This window comes from Gorilla gorilla, chromosome 9, assembly GCF_029281585.2.
Source record: "Gorilla gorilla gorilla isolate KB3781 chromosome 9, NHGRI_mGorGor1-v2.1_pri, whole genome shotgun sequence".
Lineage (NCBI taxonomy): Eukaryota > Metazoa > Chordata > Mammalia > Primates > Hominidae > Gorilla > Gorilla gorilla.
The window spans coordinates 138,172,005-138,193,184 of record NC_073233.2 but is presented as its reverse complement, the minus strand read 5'-3'; the positions used below and the strand labels follow the sequence as shown (position 1 = coordinate 138,193,184).

At 39.2% G+C, this 21,180-nt stretch overlaps 1 protein-coding gene across 19 annotated transcripts in view; it reads left to right on the top strand.

Annotated features, from left to right (window-relative positions):
* ZBTB44 (zinc finger and BTB domain containing 44) overlaps positions 1–21,180 on the top strand; it is an 89,916-nt gene that overhangs the window by 57,691 nt on the left and 11,045 nt on the right. For 14 of the 19 annotated variants that reach the window (XR_008669885.2, XR_010129225.1, XM_031016033.3 and 11 more), the window contains 2 exons: positions 18,841–18,925; positions 20,131–20,294. Coding sequence is in view for 17 of the 19 variants with exons in the window: in XM_031016033.3 (XP_030871893.1) it covers positions 18,841–18,925; positions 20,131–20,294 (249 nt within the window). In the remaining 2 variants the exon portion in view is untranslated. The remainder of the gene's footprint in view (positions 1–18,840; positions 18,926–20,130; positions 20,295–21,180) is intronic. The other 5 variants (XM_031016034.3, XM_031016031.3, XM_055356408.2 and 2 more) reach the window with 2 other exon arrangements.

Here is a 21,180-nt window from a genome sequence, read left to right as displayed (position 1 = left end):
AAAGTCCAGGGCTGGTACAGTGAATCTGCAATATAATCAGTGGCCTAGGCAACTTGTATATTTATAATCTGCCATCTTTGTTGGTTTCATCCATAAGATGCTCATTTCATCTTCAGCTTTGTATTCTAGAAAGGGGCAATGCTTTGTATCAAGAAAGCACCTATGTTCTCAGAAATCCCTAAAAAACTTCTGCTAGTCTGTGTCACATAGTCTTTCCTAGCTGCAAGGGAATCTGGGAAGATAATGTATATTAGTTGGGTACCTAAATGCCTTGAACAAAATTAGAGCAAAATGGATATTGAGTATGCAACTAGCAATGTCTGCCACAAGTAGGCCAAGTAAGCTTGGATTTTATCTTAGTGGTAGGTAGTAAGGAGTCTACATTAAAGGGATAAAAACAAAAACATGCAGATATTTTAGGAAAACTGTTATTGACATGCAGTGAGTTTGGTTGTACAGAGACAGTCTCAAAGACCAATTGCAGTGCACTTATCTTGGTGTGAATGAAGACTTAAAACCATGTGAAAGAAAATAGATATTACAAGACTTTGTAAAGAAAGACTTAGTACCTGATGATACTGAATATGTATATTGAAAGAACAGGAGAGGTTAAAGTACTCTGATGACTAGGAAATAATGGTAACACTTTATTATATTCCATTGATTCTAAGTCACAATTTTTCATATTTTGTTATTTCTGAATCCAGTTATGTCTTAACAGTTGGCAGTCTTCTACAGTTGCTTTTTTCTTCCTTAGTGCTATAGAGAATAATGGCAATCATATGAATCAATAGCATTTTAGCATCTATTAAATGCAGTTAGTGCCGTATGAAAATCAGTGGAAGGTGGTGGGAATCCAGTTTTGAGAGTAAATTATCAAGGTCAATTCTGTGTAAATTGTGCTTGGATGATGATCAAGCAGTGTCATTTCAAAAGCAGTAGAAAAGATAAGTGAGATTCCCAACTTGGGACTTTTCTACTAGTAGTGGCAAATTCAATCTCAATAGGAAAAACAGAAGAGCCAAAACCAAGGGGATACCTTGGGGAATACCTATATTCAGATTTGGGAAGGGATAGAAGAAAAGCCACTAGTGAATAATAAAGATTTGTCCAAAATATTGGAGAACCGGGAAGACCATATTAACTTTGTTAGTTTCTTGTGCTTTTACCCTCTGTGTGAGTTTCCCTGGCCTGCGGCAACAAAGTACCGCAAACTGAATGATTTAAAAAAAATTTATTCTCTCATAGTCAGAGGCCAGAAATCTGAACAACAGGTGTTAGCTCCCTTTGAAGGATCTTTCTCTCTTTGAAGATTGTAGGGAAGAATCCTTCCTTGTCTCTTCCAGCCTGTGGCAGCTGCCCACAATCCTTGGTGTTCTTTGGCTTGTAGCTCCAGTATATGATATTGTACTTTAGTATATGCGTTCATCTTCACATGACCTTCCCTGTCTCTCTGTTATGCCACTGGCTTCAAATCTCTCTCTCCCTAAAAGGACACCAGTCATTGGATTCAGGTCCCACCCTAATCCAGCATGACCTCATCTTAACTTGATTACATCTGCAAAGACCCTATTTCCAAATAAGGTCACATACATTGGTAGCAAGGATTAAGATGTACTTTTTTTTTTTTTTTTTTTTTTTAAAGATCTGGGATGCATGTGCTGAACATGCAAGTTGTGTTTTTGGGTATTTTATTTTCTTTGTAGCAATTGTGAATGGAAGTTCACTCATGATTTGGCTCTCTGCTTGTCTATTACTGGTGTATAGGAATGCTTGTGATTTTTGCACATTGATATTGTATCCCGAGACTTTGCTGAAGTTGTTTTATCAGCTTAAGGAGTTTTGGGGCTGAGACAGTGGGGTTTTCTAAATATACAATTATGTCATCTGCAAACAGAGACAATTTGACCTTCTCTCTTCTTATTTGAATACCCTTGACTTCCTCTCTTCCTATTTGAATACTCTTTCTTTCTCTTGCCTGATTGCTCTGGCCAGAACTTCCAGTACTGTGTTGAATAGGGGTGGTGAGAGAGAGCATCCTTGTCTTGTGCCGGTTTTCAAAGGGAATGCTTTCTGCTTTTACTCATTCGGTATGATACTGTCTATGGATTTTTCATAAATAGCTCTTAATATTTTGAGATATGTTCCATCAATACCTAGTTTATTGAGAGTTTTTAGCATGAAGGGGTGTTGAATTTTTTTTTATTTTTAATTTTTATTTATTTATTTTTGAGACGGAGTCTCACTCTGTCACCAGGCTGGAGTGCAGTGGTGTGATCTCAGCTCATTCAAGCAATTCTCCTGCCTCAGCCTCCTGAGTAGCTGGGACTACAGACGAGTGCCACCACACCCAGCTAATTTTTGTATTTTTAGTAGAGATGGGATTTCACCATGTTGGCCAGGATGGTCTCGATCTCTTGACCTCGTGATCCGCCCGCCTCGGCGTCCCAAAGTGCTGGGATTACAGGCGTTAGCCACCGCGCCCAGCCAGGGTGTTGAATTTTATTGAAGGCCTTTTCTGCGTCTATTGAGATAATCGTGGTTATTGTCATTGGTTCTGTTTTATGTGATGGATTACGTTTATTGATCTGCATGTGTTGAACCAGCCTTGTGTTCCAGGGATGAAGCCGACTCGATCCTGGTGGATAAGCTTTTTTGATATTCTGCTGGATTCAGTTTGCCAGTATTTTATTGAGAACTTTCACATCAATGTTCATCAGGTATATTGGCCTGGTATTTTCTTTTTTTGTGTTGTGCCTCTGCCAGGTTTTGGAATCAGGATGTTGCTGACCTCATAAAATTAGTTAGGGAGGAGTCCCTCTTTTTCTGTTGTTAGGAATGGTACCAGCTTCTCTTTGTACCTTTGGTAGAATTCAGCTGTGAATCTGTCTGGTGCTGGGCTTTTTTTGGTTGGTAGGCTATTTCAGGAGAGTTTATAGCATGAAGGGGTGTTGATTTTTTTTTTTTTTTTTTGAGGTTTTGCCTCAACTTCAGAATTTGTTATTGGTCTATTCAGGGATTCAGCTTCTTGCTAGTTTAGTCTTGGGAGGGTGTATATGTCCAGGAATTTTCGTCTAGATTTTCTAGTTTATTTGCAAAGAGGTGTTTATAGTATTCCCTGATGATAGTTTGTATTTCTGTGGGATCAGTAATGATATCCCTTTTATCATTTTTTATTGTGTCTATTTGATTATTCTCTCTCTCCTTTATTTATCTGGTTAGCAGTCTATCTATTTTGTTAATCTTTTCAAAACACCAGCTCCTGGATTCATTAGTTTTTTGAAGGGTTTTTCGTGTGTCTCTTTCGGTTCTGCTCTGTTCTTAGTTATTTCTTGTCTTCTGCTAGCTTTTGAATTTGTTTGCTCTTGCTTCTCTAGTTCTTTTAATTGTGATGTTAAGGTATAGATTTTACATCTTTCCCACTTTCTGATGTGAGCATTTAGTGCTATAAATTTCCCTCTCAACTGTGCTTTAGCATGTCCCGGAGATTCTGGTACCTTGTCTCTTTGTTCTCATTGGTTTCAGAGAACTTTGTTATTTCTGCCTTAATTTCATTATTTACCCAGTGGTCATTCAGGAGCAGGTTGTTTAGTTTCCATGTAGTTGTGCAGTTTTGAATGAGTTTCTTTTATTATTATTATTTATTATACTTTAAGTTCTAGGGAACATGTGCACAACGTGCAGATTTGTTACATATGTATACATGTGCCATGTTGGTGTGCTGCACCTATTAACTCGTCATTTACATTAGGTATATCTCCTAATGCTATCCCTTCCCCCTCCCCCCGCCCCACAACAGGCCCCAGTGTGGGATGTTCCCCTTCCTGTGTCCAAGTGTTCTCATTGTTCAATTCCCATCTATGAGTGAGAACATGCAGTGTTTGGTTTTTTGTCCTTGTGACAGTTTGCTGAGAATGATGGTTTCCAGCTTCATCCATGTCCCTGCAAAGGACATGAACTCATTCTTTTTTATGGCTGCATAGTATTCCATGGTGTATATGTGCCACATTTTCTTAATCCAGTCTATCATTGATGGACATTTGGGTTGGTTCCAAGTCTTTGCTATTGTGAATAGTGCCGCAATAAACATACGTGTGCATGTGTCTTTATAGCAGCATGATTTATAATCCTTTGGGTATATACCCAGTAATGGGATGGCTGGGTCAAAGGGTATTTCTAGTTCTAGATCCCTGAGGAATCGCCACACTGTCTTCCGCAATGGTTGAACCAGTTTACAGTCCCACCAACAGTGTAAAAGTGTTCCTATTTCTCCACATCCTCAACAGCACCTGTTGTTTCCTGACTTTTTAATGATCACCATTCTAACTGGTGTGAGATGGTATCTCATTGTGGTTTTGATTTGCATTTCTCTGATGGCCAGTGATGATAAGCGTTTTTTCATGTGTCTGTTGGCTACATAAATGTCTTCTTTAGAGAAGTGTCTGTTCATATCCTTCTCCCACTTTCTGATGGGGTTGTTGTTTGTTTGTTTTTTTCTTGTAAATTTGTTTGAGTTCTTTGTAGATTCTGGATATTAGCCCTTTGTCAGTTGAGTAGATTGTAAAATTTTTCTCCCATTCTGTAGGTTGCCTATTCACTCTGATGGTAGTTTCTTTTGCTGTGCAGAAGCTCTTTAGTTTATTTAGATCTCATTTGTCAATTTTGGCTTTTGTTGCCATTGCTTTTGGTGTTTTTGACATGAAGTCCTTGCCCATGCCTATGTCCTGAATTGTATTGCCTAGGTTTTCTTCTAGGGTTTTTATGGTTTTAGGTCTAACATTTAAGTCTTTAATCCATCTTGAATTAATTTTTGTATAATGTGTAAGGAAGGGATCCAGTTTCATCTTTCTACATATGGCTAGCCAGTTTTCCCAGCACCATTTATTAAATAGGGAATCCTTTCCCCATTTCTTGTTTTTGTCAGGTTTGTCAAAGATCAGATGGTTGTAGATGTGTGGTATTATTTCTGAGGGCTCTGTTCTGTTCCATTGGTCTATATCTCTGTTTTGGTACCAGTACCATGCTGTTTTGGTTACTGTAGCCTTGTAGTATAGCTTGGAGTCAGGTAGTGTGGTGCCTCCAGCTTTATTCTTTTGGCTTAGGATTAACTTGGCAATGCAGGCTCTTTTTTGGTTCCATATGAACTTTAAAGTAGTTTTTTCCAATTCTGTGAAGAAAGTCATTGGTAGCTTGATGGGGATGGCATTGAATCTATAAATTACCTTGGGCAGTATGGCCATTTTCACGATATTCATTCTTCCTATCCATGAGCATGGAATGTTCTTCCATTTGTTTGTATCCTCTTTTATTTCATTGAGCAGTGGTTTATAGTTCTCCTTAAAGAGGTCCTTCATGTCCCTTGTAAGTTGGATTCCTAGGTATTTTCTTTTCTTTGAAGCAATTGTGAACAGGAGTTCACTCATGATTTGGCTCTCTGTTTCTCTGTTATTGGTATATAAGAATGCTTGTGATTTTTGCACATTGATTTTTGTGTCCAGAGACTTTGCTGAAGTTGCTTATCAGCTTAAGGAGATTTTGGGCTGAGACAGTGGGGTTTTCTAAATATACAATCATGTCATCTGCAAACAGGGACAATTTGACTTCCTCTTTTCCTAATTGAATACCCTTTATTTCTTTCTCCTGCCTGATTGCCCTGGCCAGAACTTCCAACACTGTGTTGAATAGGATTGGTGAGAAAGGGCATCCCTGTCTTGTGTCAGTTTTCAAAGGGAGTGCTTCCAGTTTTTGCCCATTCAGTATGATATTGGCTGTGGATTAGTCATGAATAGGTCTTATTATTTTGAGATACATCCCATTAATACCTAATTTATTGAGAGTTTTTAGCATGAAGGGCTGTTGAATTTTGTCAAAGGCCTTTTCTGCATCTGTTGAGATAATCATGTGGTTTTTGTCTTTGGTTCTGTTTATATGCTGGGTTACGTTTATTGATTTGCATATGTTGAACCAGCCTTGCATCCCAGGGATGAAGCCCACTTGATCATGGTGGATAAGCTTTTTGATGTGCTGCTGGATTTGGTTTGCCAGTATTTTATTGAGGATTTTTGCATTGATGTTCATCAGTGATATTGGTCTAAAATTCTCTTTTTTTGTTGTGTCTCTGCCAGGCTTTGGTATCAGGATGGTGCTGGCCTCATAAAATGAGTTAGGGAGGATTCCCTCTTTTTCTACTGATTGGAGTAGTTTCAGAAGGAATGGTACCAGCTCCTCTTTGTACCTCTGATAGAGTGAGTTTCTTAATCCTGAGTTCTAATTTGATGGCACTGTGGTCTGAGAGGCTGTTATGATTTCCGTTCTTTTGCATTTGCTGAGGTGTTTTACTTCCAATTATGTGGTCTATTTTAGAATAAGTGCCATGCGGTGCTGAGAAGAATGTATATTCTGTTGACTTGTGGTGGAGAGTTCTATAGCTGTCTATTAGGTCTGCTTGGTCCAGAGCTGAGTTCAAGTCCTGAATATCTTTGTTAATTTTCTGTCTCGTTGATCTGTCTAATATTGACAGTGGGGTGTTAAAGTCTCCCACTATTATTGTGTGGGAGTCTAAGTCTCTTTGTAGGTCTCTAAGAACTTGTTTTATGAATCTGGGTGCTTCTGTATTGCGTATATATGTATTTAGGATAGTTAGCTCTTCTCGTTGCATTGATCTGTCTGCCATTATATAATGCCCGTCTTTGTCTTTTTTGATCTTTGTTGGTTTAAAGACTGTTTTATCAGAGACTATGATTGCAGCCCCTGCTTCTTTTTTTTCTTTCCATTTGCTTGGTAAATATTCCTCCATTCCTTTATTTTGAGTCTATGTGTGTCTTTGACCCACATGAGATAGGTCTCCTGAACACAGCACACCAATGGGTCTCGACTCTTTATCCAGTTTGCCAGTCTGTGTCTTTTAATTGGGGCATTTAGCCCATTTACATTTAAGGTTAATATTGTTATATGCAAATTTGATTCTGTTGTCATGATACTAGCTGGTTATTTTGCACATTCGTTGATGCAGTTTCTTTATAATGTCATTGGTCTTTGTATTTTGGTGTGTTTTTGCAGTAGTTGGTACCAGTTTTTCCTTTCCATATTTAGTGCTTCCTTCAGGAGCTCTTGTAAGGCAACCCTGGTGGTTACAAAATCCCCTCAGCATTTGCTTGCCTGTAAAGGATTTTATTTCTCACTTATGAAACGTAGTTTGTCTGGATATGAAATTCTGGATTGAAAATTCTTTTCTTTAAGAATTTGAATATTGGCCCCCACTCTCTGTGGAGAGATCTGCTGTTAGTCTGATGGCTTCCCTCTGTAGGTAACCTGACCTTTCTCTCTGGCTGCCCTTAACATTTTTCCTTCATTTCAACCTTGGAGAATCTGATGATTATGTCTCTTGGGGTTGCTATTCTCAAGGAGTATCTTAATGATGTTCTCTGTATTTCCTGAATTTGAATGTTGGCCTGTGTTGCTAGGTTGGGGAAGTTGTCCTGGATAATATTCTGAAGTGTGTTTTCCAACTTGGTTCATTTCTCCCTGTCACTTTCAGGGACCTCAGTCAATCGTAGGTTTGGTCTTTTCACATAGTCCCATATTTCTTGGAGGCTTTGTTTGTTCCTTTTCAATCTTTTTTTCTCTAATCCTGTCTTCATGCCTCATTTCAGTAAGTTGATCTTCATTCTCTGTTATCTTTCTTCCACTTGATCCATTCAGCTATTGATACTTGTGTATGCTTTGTGAAGTTCTCGTGCTGTGTTTTTTAGCTCTATCAGGTCATTTATGTTCTTCTGTAAACGGGTTATTCTAGTTAGCAGTTCCTGTAACCTTTTGTCAAGGTTCTTAGCTTCCTTGCATTGGGTGAGATAGAACATGCTCCGTTAGTGGAGAGGAGTTTGTTATTACCCACCTTCTGAAGCCTACTTCTGTCGATTTGTCAAATTCATTCTCTGTCCAGTGTTGTGCCCTCGCTGGAGAGGAGTTGCAATCATTTGGAGAAGAGGCATTCTGGTTTTTGGAATTTTCAGCATTTTTGTGCTGGTTTTTCCTCATCTTCGTGGATTTATCTATCTTTGATCTTTGAGGCTGGTGACCTTTGGATGGGTTTGGATGGGGCGTCTGTGTGGAGGTTCTTTTTGTTGATGTTGATGTTGATGTTACTGCTTTTTGTTTGTTAGTTTTTCTTCTAACAGGCCCCTCTTTTGAAGGTCTGCTGCAGTTTGTTGGAGGTCCACTCCAGACCCTATTAGCCTGGGTATCACCAGCGGAGGCTGCAGAACAGCAAAAATTGCTGCCTGCTCCTTCCTCTGGATGCTTCATCCCAGAGGGGCACCAGCCTGATGCCAGCCGGAGCTCTCCTGTATGAGGTGTCTGTCACCCCTGTTGGGAAGTCTCTCCCAGTCAGGAGGCATGGGGGTCAGGGACCCACTTGAGGAGGCAGTCTGTCCCTTAGCAGAAGTCAAGCACTGTGCTGGTAGAACCCTCCTTGTGAGTATCCGCTGCTCTCTTCAGAACCCGCAGGCAGGGACGTTTAAGTCCACTGAAGCTGCGCCCACAGCTGCCCCTTCTCCCAGGTGCTCTGTCCCAGTGAGATGGGATTTTTATCTATAAGCCCTAACTGGGGCTGCTGTCTTTCTTTCAGAGATGCCCTGCCCAATGAAGAGGAATCTAAAGAGGCAGTCTGGCCACAGCCACTGTGCCACACTGTGTTGAGTTCTGCCCAGTTGGAACTTCCAGGCCTTTTTAGCGCTGTCAGGGAAAAACCAACTACTCAAGCCTCAGTAATGGCAGATGCCCCTCCCCCGACCAAGCTTGATCGTCCCAGGTCAACTTCAGACTGCTGTGCTGGCAGTGAGAATTTCAAGCCAGTGGTTCTTAGCTTGCTGGGCTCTGTGGGAGTGGGACCTGCTGAGTGAGACCACTTGGCTCCCTGGCTTCAGCCCCCTTTGCAGGGGGCTGCAAAGGTTCTGTGAATGGTTCTGTCTCACTGTGGTTCCAGGCACCACTGGTGTGTGAAAAAAGAAGAGCTAGCTTGGTGTCTGCCCAAGCAGCCGCCCAGTTTTGTGCTTGAAACCCAGGGCCCTGGTGATGTAGCACACGAGGGAATCTCCTGGTCTGCGGATTGCAAAAACTGTGGGAAAAGCGTAGTATCTGGGCCAGATAGCACAGTCCCTCACTGCTTTCCTTGGCTCCTTGCACTTCCTGGGTGAGGTAATGCCCCACCCTGCTTCTGCTCGCCCTCTGTGGGCTGCACCCACTGCCTAACTAGTCCCAGTGAGATGAACAGGGTACCTCATTGAAAATGCAGACACCTGCCTTCTGTGTTGGTCTCACTGGGAGCTGCAGACTGGAGCTGTTCCTATTCGGCCATCTTGCCAGCAGCCAAGACGTAGTGTCTTTCTGGGGGAAATAATGTGACCCACAGCAGCCACTGAAGTTCATATTCCTGAATTGGGGTCAAAATAGTTGTGAAGAATTTACATGAACACACATCCAACAAAATATTTAATTTCAAGAAATCATAGCTATTTGTTGATACAACCAAGTTTTTACTAAACTACCAGAGTCAGTAATTGAAAACACCTTGGTACCTTCTGAGTAACGAACTGCCTACTGAATAATGATAATTTTAATCATTTAAGAAAGTAGGAACCCAAATATTAATCTGTCTAAATATCTAAGATATTTAGTTAGGCATGTGAAATAGTCATCCTTTACCACTCCCAAGTATATATAATCAGTTCAGGTTTTGCCTTTATGTTAGTTTTGTTTTTGTTTGAGAGTGAGTCTTGCTCTATCACCCAGGCTGGAATGCAGTAGCATGATCTCAGCTCACTACAACCTCTGCCTCCTGGGTTCAAGCAATTCTCCTGCCTCAGCCTCCCAAATAGCTGGGACTGCAGGCACACACCACCACACCTGGCTAATATTTGTATTTTTAGTAGAGATGGAGTTTCACCATGTGGGCCAGGTTGGTCTCAAACTCCTGACCTCAAGTGATCCACCCACCTCAGCCTCCCAAAGTGCTGGGATTACAGGCCTGAGCCACTGCACCCAGCCCTTTATGATGTTATTAACAAGAGTTAATAAGTAGAACAAATCTTTCAGTTATATAAGTAGAATCTGTTACCTATATATTATTATAAATGGATTCTATAAAGCAGACATGGGAACCGCTCTGAATCAGATAATCCCAATGTGGTTTGTTTCTTGTGTTTTTTTGTTTTGTTTTTGTGGTTTTTTGAGCGAGTATCTTGCCCTGTTGCTCAGGCTGGAGTGCTGTGGTGTGATGTCAGCTCACTGCAACCTCTGCCTCCTGAGTTCAAGTAATTGTCCTGCCTCAGCCTCCCAAGTAGCTGGGATTATAGGTGTCTGCCACCACACCTGGCTAATTTTTGTATTTTTAGTAGAGACAGGATTTCACCATGTTGGCCAGGCTGGTCTCGAACTCCTGACTTCAAGTGATCGCCTGCCTCAGCCTCCCAAAGTGCTGAGATTACAGGTGTGAGCCACCATGCCCGACTCCAATATGATGTTTTTTCCTTGCCTTCATGGCAAATGTACTAATCACTCTCAACAAACCAATCTTAACTCCAAACTTGCATACTAAAACAAAGCCATACAGAAAATTCCTTGCGGTATTGAAGGCAGTCAGTAAATTTGAGAGGGAGAAAAGGAAGATGTGCATGGTACTTTTTCCCCTTTAAGTTCCATAAGAGTATTTAATTTTACTTACTAATTTGTTAAAGAACATCTCTGAGAGGTATCTTGTCTTTCTAGGGATAGAAAATATAATGTTTAGTATATTATTTTCAAATTTCCAAAATAATAATTTGATTATCCATGAAATTAGTTCAGATAGGATTTTACCTGCTGTTTTAAGTTCCTTTTGTTGCCACTTGCCCATGGAAAGGTGGTAAAATTCAGTATCAACTTGCAGCAAATAAAAGCAATAAATACAACAAATTTAAAGGAGAAAAAAGACTGCTGGTTTTAGGTTGGGCCTTGTTACTTAAAAAGATAACTCCCTAGTCCTTCTAACCCCATCCCCACTCCTAGGCAAACCACTGTAAATATTAATAGTTGCCTATTCTGGATATTTTATATCAGTGGGATCATGAAATACGTGGGTTTTTTTTTCTCACTGGCTTATGTTTTTACCATAATGTTTTCACAGTTCATCTGTGTTATACCTTGTAAAGTTTTGAAATGGTTTTGCCAGTCAGAGATCTGAACTTGGCCTCCAGGGCCAGTTCAGATGAACTAATCCAACCTATGTTCATCCTCTCATTATAGTTTATTTCTCTTGTAGGCCGTTAACACAGTAGGCAGGCAGGCAGATGATCTTCAGAGCAGGTGTTAGCCTAGAAAACAATTTCACCAAGGAGCAACACAATCTGAATAACCAAAATATTTTCAAAAGACTGTTTCTAGAAAAACAAAACAAACCTGACAGTGAAGGGCTTCATTGAACTATTTGAGCTTAATTCAGCATGAACTTACATCCCAGCCAAGGGCAGGTGGCACCTCAAAAGGGATTTTATATCTGCCCTCTCATCCAGGATCCCAGGACAAGGCAACAAGGAATTTAGCTGAATCTCAGTGGATCTTTATTTCTGCCAGGGCCCTATAGCCAAAGACCACCTATGATTGAACAGGTTGAGTTTGTTGCTCATTTGCAACAAGGGAGATTATACACCATGGGGTTTTTAGGGCTGGTTGTCAGTAAGAAGGTGTTAAAAAGGCCTTAGCGCAGGATTTGGCCTTGTGTTGGGTGATTTCAGGGATGCTTACTCTCCGTTAGGGAGGGTTCAAGGAAGTGAGGTTTGCTCAGGACTGGTGATGTCAGAAAGGAGAGAATTCTGTTATTGAATATCTTAATAAATACTATCTAGGAATGCAGACTAAAGTGAATCTATAGCAGTAGTGACTCATTAGCCAGCGAGAGATGGGGATGACTGGTATGTTTGTGATTGCACAGATAAAAGTGTTTTTTAGTCTTGCTTTAAATGAGGGTCACAGAGTGACTTGATCTTATGTTGTTTTGTGAGACTGTTTATGTTCCCCAGGAGAATACTGTGGCTGTAAGGACCAGGCCCCACCCCTAAATGAGTGCCAAGCCTGTTTCTGAATGTTGGAAGATCTCTTTTTCAAGTATAAATTGAGATCTTATATTGAAAACCTTTTAGAACAATGCCTGGCACATGGTAAATACTCAGTAGGAGATGACCACTGTAATTGCTTTTCAATTCCAGAGGGATCTTTGTAAGTATCTTGAATACCTGTACAGTGGCAGCAGCAACTTGAGTTTCATGCAACAGAAGCTATCGTACAGCACTTCTAATTGGGGAGAGAGTCGACTCTGTCTTGATAAGCTAGCCCTGAACTATGTAAAGCTGATTGTCTCTATGAATCAGTTTTACTGTTTCACAAGGTGAAAAGTGTCTAACCAGAATTCTTAGCCTCACTACCACTGAGAACAGAATCCCTATAGGGTAGAAAGGAAACTTCATTTTAATAATTTAAGAAACATCACTGTCACCTCAGGAAAGTAATATTGTGCATATATATGTGTGTGTGTATATATATATGTGTGTGTGTATGTGTGTATATGTATATATATTCTGCTGTTAAATCAGTCTAACTGAAATTCCAATTCATATGATTACTTGTGTTATTTGCAAAAACCATCATTTCAAGAAAAACAGTTGCACAAAATTTATTTTTTGCTGATAGTTGCATAAGTGATATAACACTATGTGTTTACCTCCACAGTATACATAGAATTCCAAAAGTCTGTTTTAACTCATTTTAGCTTGGAGTGGCTTTCATTTTTAACTGTTGGTGCATTCAGTAGCCATGGGTGAGGGAAAATAGTTTTTGCTTTGCTTTGCATGCTCACTATCCATTGAATTAGGGGATCTAGACATTTTAGAATGTAGAGATGGATTTGTTTTAAGAAGGACCATCTGCTAGATGTATCTTGTACTGCATTTTAGTTCTTTTCAACCAGCTTTTTAAACAAACCTTTGACGGTACTAGAATCAGTCCCAGACAGTGTGGTTTTTATTCTCACCTCACCAAGAGTCCACTCCCTCCTAGAAAGAGTATGGCCTGCCTGATAGTGAGAAGCAAATGCCAGTCTTCTTGGCCTACCCTTATCACAACTCCAGGCATTTTTTTGGCAAGCCTTTGCCTGTAAGCTTTAATGTTGTCTGTGCTCTGAATAAGTTCAGAATACTGTAAAATAGATCTTTATGTCCATGGGACCAACTCTAAATACTGGCGTTTTTGCAGTTTTTTATCCCAGGACTGACTGAAAAGTTAATGTTTCTTTTTCCTTTCTTTAAGGAAAAAACTGAGAATGGGAAGATACTGACAAGTAAACAGTTCTTTCTTAAAATGCAGCATTATCTGGTTCTCTGTCCTACATCTGGATTAAAAACAAGTCAGAAGAATCTGGGAGTAACTTGCATAAGTAGACATAGGGGAAAAGCAGAAATGCCGTTTGATAGAGAAAGAAAAAGAAAAGACACACACAGAAATGCTACACATACACCAGAAGGGATGGAATGGGGAGACCAGAAAGAATGGGGGTGCAATTGGGAATGAATGTAAACACACATAGTCCTGCCTATTTTCAAAAGCGTCAGAGTATATGCAAGTATTAGAACACTGTATAGTAATGAGTGTTCTTTATGATTGTGGTGAGTCATCAAGAAACAAAAAATAAGTTCTATTTGGTGTCCTTCATTTAAGAAGTCAAGGCAAAATGTAACCCTGTCACAAGTTTTCCAGTACAAGTGATTAAATAAAGTTTGGATGCCTTAAAATTTAGTTTTTTAAAACGCTTTTTACTTAAGTGGATGATATACCTGTTTCCTAATGACAGCAATTCAAGTGTTCCAAAGAGGGAAACTTAAGTATTAGATTCCAAATTTTCATCAGAAGGAAATTTCATCCCGTATATTCATTAGTAGATGATACTTATTAAATATTCACATGTATACAGTGGTGTACAAACTGTTACAGTTAGTACATTTTCATTTTTTTTTTTTTCCCAGACAGAGTCTCTCTCTGTCGCCCAGGCTGGAGTGCAGTGGCGCGATCTTGGCTCACTGCAAGCTCTGCCTCCCGTGTTCACGCCATTCTCCTGCCTCAGCCTCCCGAGTAGCTGGGACTACAGGCGCCTGCCACCATGCCCGGCTAATTTTTTGTACTTTTAGTAGAGATGGGGTTTCACCGTGTTAGCCAGGATGGTCTCGATCTCCTGACCTTGTGATCCACCCACGTCGGCCTCCCAAAGTGCTGGGATTACAGGCATGAGCCACTGCACCCAGCCACATTTTCATTTTCATTAAAATATTATAACCAAAAGCTTGTTTGCTATTAAAAGACCAAAATTCTCAGAGGCTCAGATTTGTTCATTTGGTGCAACACAGCTGGTTTGTGTTCAGTAAAGAAATTGGCAGAGTTCATTACCTAATGAGAATAAGCTAGGTTGTTTGAGTCTACTGTCCCACCACAAACAACAAATTTTAAGTTTTTAAAAATTCACTTTTAATCTGTTTGAAAAGCTGAAAAGATGGCCAGGGAACTGCAAGGTTAAATTAGGGGAGAAAGCCTGGCCCAGGGAGGTAAGTAGATCATCAGAGCACTAAAATCAGTTTTGCCTTTAAGACATTTGCCAAAACACAAATGGGCTTTGGTTGATCAACTCAAAGAGCAGGAGAAATGAAACTGAAAGCTCAGAGTGTGTAAAAGTTGTAAAGTCTTAGAAAAGTTGCCCCACACATTAAGCAGGGAGCAGGTTTACATTAGAACTAAACCTGCTCCCTGCTTAATGTGTGTATTGTAACACGTACCTGATTGGTAATAATTTAAAAATCCTGCAATACCAAGTGTTGGTAAGGATATGGAGCAACACAACTCTGATATACTGCTAGCAGTGATGTAAATTTAGTACAATCATTTTGGAAAAGAATTTAGTATTTTCTAATAAGGTTGAAGATAAATGTATTCAGTGACCTAGCGGCTCCATTCCTACACATATACCACTTCCATTCCTAAGTATATACTGTGGAGAAAAGCATGCTCATGTGCATTGTCCTTTGGGATTGTACTGTCAGAACTAAACCTGCTCCCTGTCCTCCAAACTCCAGGGGACTGTAGAAAAACCTGCCTTGGCAATGAGCAGACTAGAAAAGGAAAAAGAGAGGAAAACATATCCCTGAGAAGTTACTGCTAGACCACTTACAGATTGGTACAACACAGACTTTGAGTGGGTAGGCCAAGGAGTCTCAAACAGTGAATCTCATATAGCTAATGCTGCCCAGGAACCTAGCAGAAGCAAACATAAAACTTCTCTGGAAAAGGGCATTATGTATCCTGACCTCAGCAACTCAATTTCCTACAAATAATTTTCAAGGGCAATAACCAGTCGAAAAATTACCAGAGCACTCAAGAAAACAAGGCAGAGAGAGAACCAACAGGAAAAAAAAAATGCGTTTTTTAAATGCAGCAGAAATATATTGGCATTGCCACTTGGCGTAGTTTTCAAGCACAGATAAAAGTAAATATGCTTACTGTATTAAACAAAATAAACATGAACAATAATTGCAGAGAACAGTAAACTGTAAAAAGTGACATAGCAGATTTAAGGAGTACCAAATGGGACTTTTAGAAAAGAAAAATGATAACCAAAATTAAAATCTCCGTGAACATTTTGGCAGCACATTGCACTCAACAGAAGAGAGAATTAGGAAATTAAAAGATAAACTAGAAGAAATTACTTCAGTGCTACACAGAGAGAGACACAGTGGTGGAAACTGCAGTAGCAAAGAGGAGAAGGGTGTGGAAGACAACAAATGTAGGTTTGATGGAAGCTCTAAACAGAGAGGAGAGGTTGGCTGAGAATTTTCCAGATTTGATGAAAGACACCAGTCCCAAACAGGAATAGTAAAAAGAAGCACAGACCTAGATACATCGTAGAGAAAATTCAGGGAAAAAAAAATGTAAAAAGACATTATCTTCAAAAGAATATGACTTTTTACCACCACCAGAAACCAGTGGGATGATATCCTCAGTGTGCTGAAAGAAAATAACTCCCAGTCTAGATTTCTACACAGGGTAAAAATGTCTTCAAGAATGAATTATATTTGAAAAATATATAAATATTTATATTTGAAAGTATATAAATGAAATATGTTTTCAAACAAAAAGAATTGATCATCAGCAAATCATTGCCAAAAAAGTTATAAAGAATGGACTTTTGGCAGAAGTGAAGTGAGCATAGATGAGTGGTTTCATTTGCAAGAATGAACAGCAAAGGCAGAGGTAAATGTGAGAACATGTATATATGATAATGTCTGTGGGGCTTAATCAGAACCAAGAAGTAAAATATCAGACAATTTGTAAATGGCAGGATGGAAGTGGTGGGAAATGGAGTTAAAGCTTCTAGGATCTTTGTATTATCCAGAAGGAAGTAAAGGTTTTAACTTTAGACTTTGGTAAACAAAGTATATCTCTAATTTCTAAGGCAACCAATACAAAGAAATAGGAAAATATTGTGTAACTTCTAAACAAATAGAAGGGGAGAAATGGAATATTTATTTCCACTTGTATTCAACAAGCTGATTCTCAAATGTATACAGGAATGCAGAAGGCAAAAAATAGCCAGAATGTTCAGAAAGCAAATGAACAAGGGCAGAGAACTTTCTCTACTTGATAGCAAGATTTATTATAAAGCTACAGTAACTAAAGATTGGCATTAATACAAGGACAGATAAGCAGATGGAACTAATAGAAAACCCGAAAACAGACCTATGTATTTATACATGACATACAACACAGGAGGCACTGCAGAGCAGAGAAGGCAGACCTTTCATGACATTCGGTCACAAAGTCAACTCCAATGGGTTAAAGAAAAAACATAAGGCGCAAAACATGATACTTTTCATAAGATAATTTCAGACAGGGAAAGATTTTTTAAAAACAAGACCAAAAAGCCATAACAATGAGAAAAGGATTAATTAAATTAAAATGTTAAACTTTGGTCATCAGAAGAAGCCATTAGAAAGGGTGAAAAAAAAAGCCATGGGATGGGGAAAGATATTTGTAGTATGTATCACTGACCAAGGGCTTATATACAAATTGTGAAAAGAACTCTTATGCTAAAAAGGCAGACAACTCTGGCATTTCACAAAAGAGGGAGGAAGGGAGATTCCGTAAATATGTGACACTAGATTCACCTCAGTAGTTATAAGGGAAATGCAGTTCAAACCACCATGAAATATTGTAAGACATATACCAGCTTGGTAATAATTTTAAAAACCAGTGGTAATAACTTAAAAATCCAGCAGTACCAAATGTTGGTAAGGAGGTAAGGATATGGAGCAGCACAACTCTGATATACTAGCAGTGATGCGAATTTAGTACAGTCACTCTGGAAAGAGTTTAGTATTTTCTAATAAAGTTGAAGATAAATGTGTTCAGTGACCTAGCAATTCCATTCCTACATATGTACCACCTCCATTCCTAAGTCTTTACCATGGAGAAAAGCATGCTTATGTGCATTAAGGATATTCACAGCAGCATTGTTCTTAATAGCCAAAAAACTGTCCATCAAGAGTAAAATGGATAATGATGAATATTATAAACAATGAAAATAAACTTTGGTTACACGTAAAAACGATGAGTCCACAATGTTGGAGGAAAGAAGCAAGACAGAAGAATACATATAGTATGACCCGGTTTATATAAAACAGCCAGACAACACTAAAAAGTATTGTTTATGGCAAGCCTTGGCAAACTTTCCTTTAAAGGCAAAATTATAACTGTTTTAGACATAACTGCCACATGGTCTCTGTCACAACCAAAAGCTACTAAACTCTGCCACTGTAGGCAGAAGCAGCCCTAGTCCAGCCAAAGTTGTGTTCCAGCAAGAACGAATACCTACTTTATGGATGCTTGTATTCAAGATAAAATTACTTTTAAAAGTGAGAGAATGGGAGAGAATGGGAGGAGGAAAATGATAACCATAAGAAGCTTTTGGAGAAGGGAGGGGTTTATGATCAGGGAAGGATGAATGGGGACTTCCAGGATGCTGGCAGTGCTTTCGTGTGGCTTGTGTGTGGAGGTTGCCTGGGTGTTCACTTTATCTGTTAAATTCTGTATAAAAGTTGTAAAACAAGTTGTATGTCTTCAATAAGTTTTAAAAAATAAGAATTTCAGTGTTTCCTTAAATGGTTAATTATTCAGTTTTATGTGGATTTTTGTTCGCTTTTGAATTGCCCTGCTTGCTTTCTGAAATGTGTCAAAGAAATATTTCTAAAAGAACTTAAACAGTAATATAAGACTATTACCTTACATGTGGTTTTTTTTTTAATCACAAACATTTAAAAATATAGAACACGGCCGGGTGCGATGGCTCACGCCGGTAATCCCAGCACTTTGGGAGGCCGAGGCAGTTGGATCACAAGGTCAGGAGATCGAGACCATCCTGGCTAACACGGTGAAACCCTGTCTCTACTAAAATACAAAAAATGAGCCGGGTGTGGTGGCAGGCGCCTGTAGTCCCAGCTACTCCGGAGGCTGAGGCAGGAGAATGGCGTGAACCCGGGAGGCGGGGCTTGCAGTGAGCCAAGATCACGCCACCGCACTCCAGCCTGGGCGACAGAGCGAGACTCAGTCTCAAAAAAAAAAAAAAAATATGTAGAACACTACTTTGGATTAATAATTCAGGATATGAACACTAGATAATATATGTCAGAGGCTTAGATATAATATAGCTTTCAGTTACAATCTTGGCTTATTCACACCAAAGGATTACAGTGGTCCTCTTTCTCTTATTCACAGGCTCAGTAGATGAAGGCGTTTCTGAGGGGTTGCCTACACTTCAAAGCACGTCTAGCACTAATGCTCCTCCGGATGATGATGATCGGTCAGTACTAACATAGCATTTCGTTACCTCTTAAGGGTTGTGTTTACAACTCCAAATTCAAGCATTTCCTCTCAGAATTGTAGAAGTTTATTACAACCTCACTTCAGTATACTTTTCAAAGTAATGAAGTAGCATCATCACATTATAAATTAGAGTACCTATACAAGGCTTTTTTTTTCCCCCAGCATTTCCAAAACTACCTAGTCCCATTGCTTTAAATCGTATCTGTACCAAGTGTTGGCAAACTATGAACCACAGGCCAATTCCAGCCTACCACCTTTATTTGTAAATCAAGTATTATTGGAACACAACCAGGCTCATTTGCTGACATATTGTTTGTGGATGGCAGAGTTGAGTGGTTGAAACAGACTGTATGGTGTGCAAAGTCAGAATGTGTGCTGTACGGACTGCTGTGAAAAACATCTGCCAAAGTCTGATCTGTATACCCATAACTCCCTCCCTGCTTAATATTTCCACATAAATGTATAAAGGGCATTTCACATTTAACAAGGCCAAGACAGAACTCTTGATGTCTGACTCCTTGTCTGAATCCTGCTTCTCCAGCCTTTCTCCCATTTCAGTAAGCATCATCATTATCCCCTAATTTCTCAAGCAAAATCTCTGAGGATTATTCTTAATCTTTTTTCCTTACCACTCTTCATCTCCCTCATAGTTAATCCTTAAGTCCTGTCAACTCTGCCTATAAAATATATCGCTGTCTACTTTTCTAATCTGTACTGTAGCCACCCTACTCTACCACCATCTTTTGCCTTGACTACTGCAATAACCTTCAAAGTAGCCTCTGATTGCATTCTTCCCCAATTCTAATCCATTTTCCATGTAGCAGCCAAAATCATCTTTTCTTTTTTAATTAAGTCAGATTATGTCACTGTTCTAAGCTATAGATTCTTAACATTCTTTATTCATACCTAAAATCTATAGGCCTTGCTATGCCTTCTAAAGCCCTACACGATATGACTTCTGCCTAACTCCGTCTCAAAAAATAAAAAAAAATTTAAAAAAAAGGCATTCTGGACATTAACATTTTTTTCATATTGTTAAAGTAAAACTTGAAATCTAACAGTTAAACTGTTTCAAAAAGTCTTTAAGTGTTTTATCTTTTTTCATTTAAAATTGACCTATAGCAGTGTTCATTCAGTTTAAAAATCAGAGCCTGGTTGCCTTCTTTGGTCTGTTTTTTTTAGATTGGAAAATGTTCAGTATCCCTACCAACTCTACATTGCTCCTTCCACCAGCAGTACAGAACGACCAAGTCCAAATGGTCCCGACAGACCTTTTCAGTGTCCAACCTGCGGGGTGCGATTCACCCGTATTCAGAACCTAAAGCAGCACATGCTCATCCACTCAGGTAATGTCACCTTCCCTGTTGTTGCATAAGTGAACGCTCTAAAACATTTTATTTTGCAGTCCCAGTTAAAATAGAAAACAGGGGCTTCTGAGTTTTAAAAAAAACTCTGGGAAGTCAAATGAAAACAGATTAGCTAAGGTTTATTGCTGAAATGATGCAGTGTCAGAAAGCTGCTTGCCATGGGTGTTGAGTATTCTGATTAAAAGAACATAAGGTGATATGGAGTGAGTACTTTGTAAATAAAAAGACATTAGGTGTGCACATAGAGGTGCAATAGAGAATCACAAACACAGATGGTAAAGCAAATAGGGTTAAAAGGGTCTGTATGGGTATTCTTTGTGCTGTTCTTCTTATAATGTCTCTTTAAGTTTGAAATTTTTCCCAAATAAAAGTGTGTTTAAAAATGTAATATTTTCTTGCTAATTTACTTTCAATTCTGCAGTCCTAAATCTCTGTGTGCCCTGATGAGTCAGCTTTGTAGTTTGTATTTTTTTTTTAAACATAACAGAGATTTTGGATAAATGTATAGAGGGGATTTGAAATTTTAGTTCAGTAATCACATGAAGGCAACAGGATTCTTGTGGGTAAAACACTGACCTCTGACGAGTAAGAGATCTTTGCTGCTGTTTTCAGCTGCGTGAGTTACTATCTCACTTTCCCCTTCTGTAGATAGGTCTTACAGTCCCTGTCCTAGCACCAATTCTCTGTGATTTTGTTCAATCCGTAGACTGTGTTTTGAAAGGTTTTAAAATTTTTGCCCCAAAACACTGTGATAATGAATTTGAGGAGACTATTAATACACTTTATAACTCATTTATTTCTATCAATATTACATCATATTACCCAAAAAAACCCATTATATCAAATGATGGTTCTGTCATGCTCA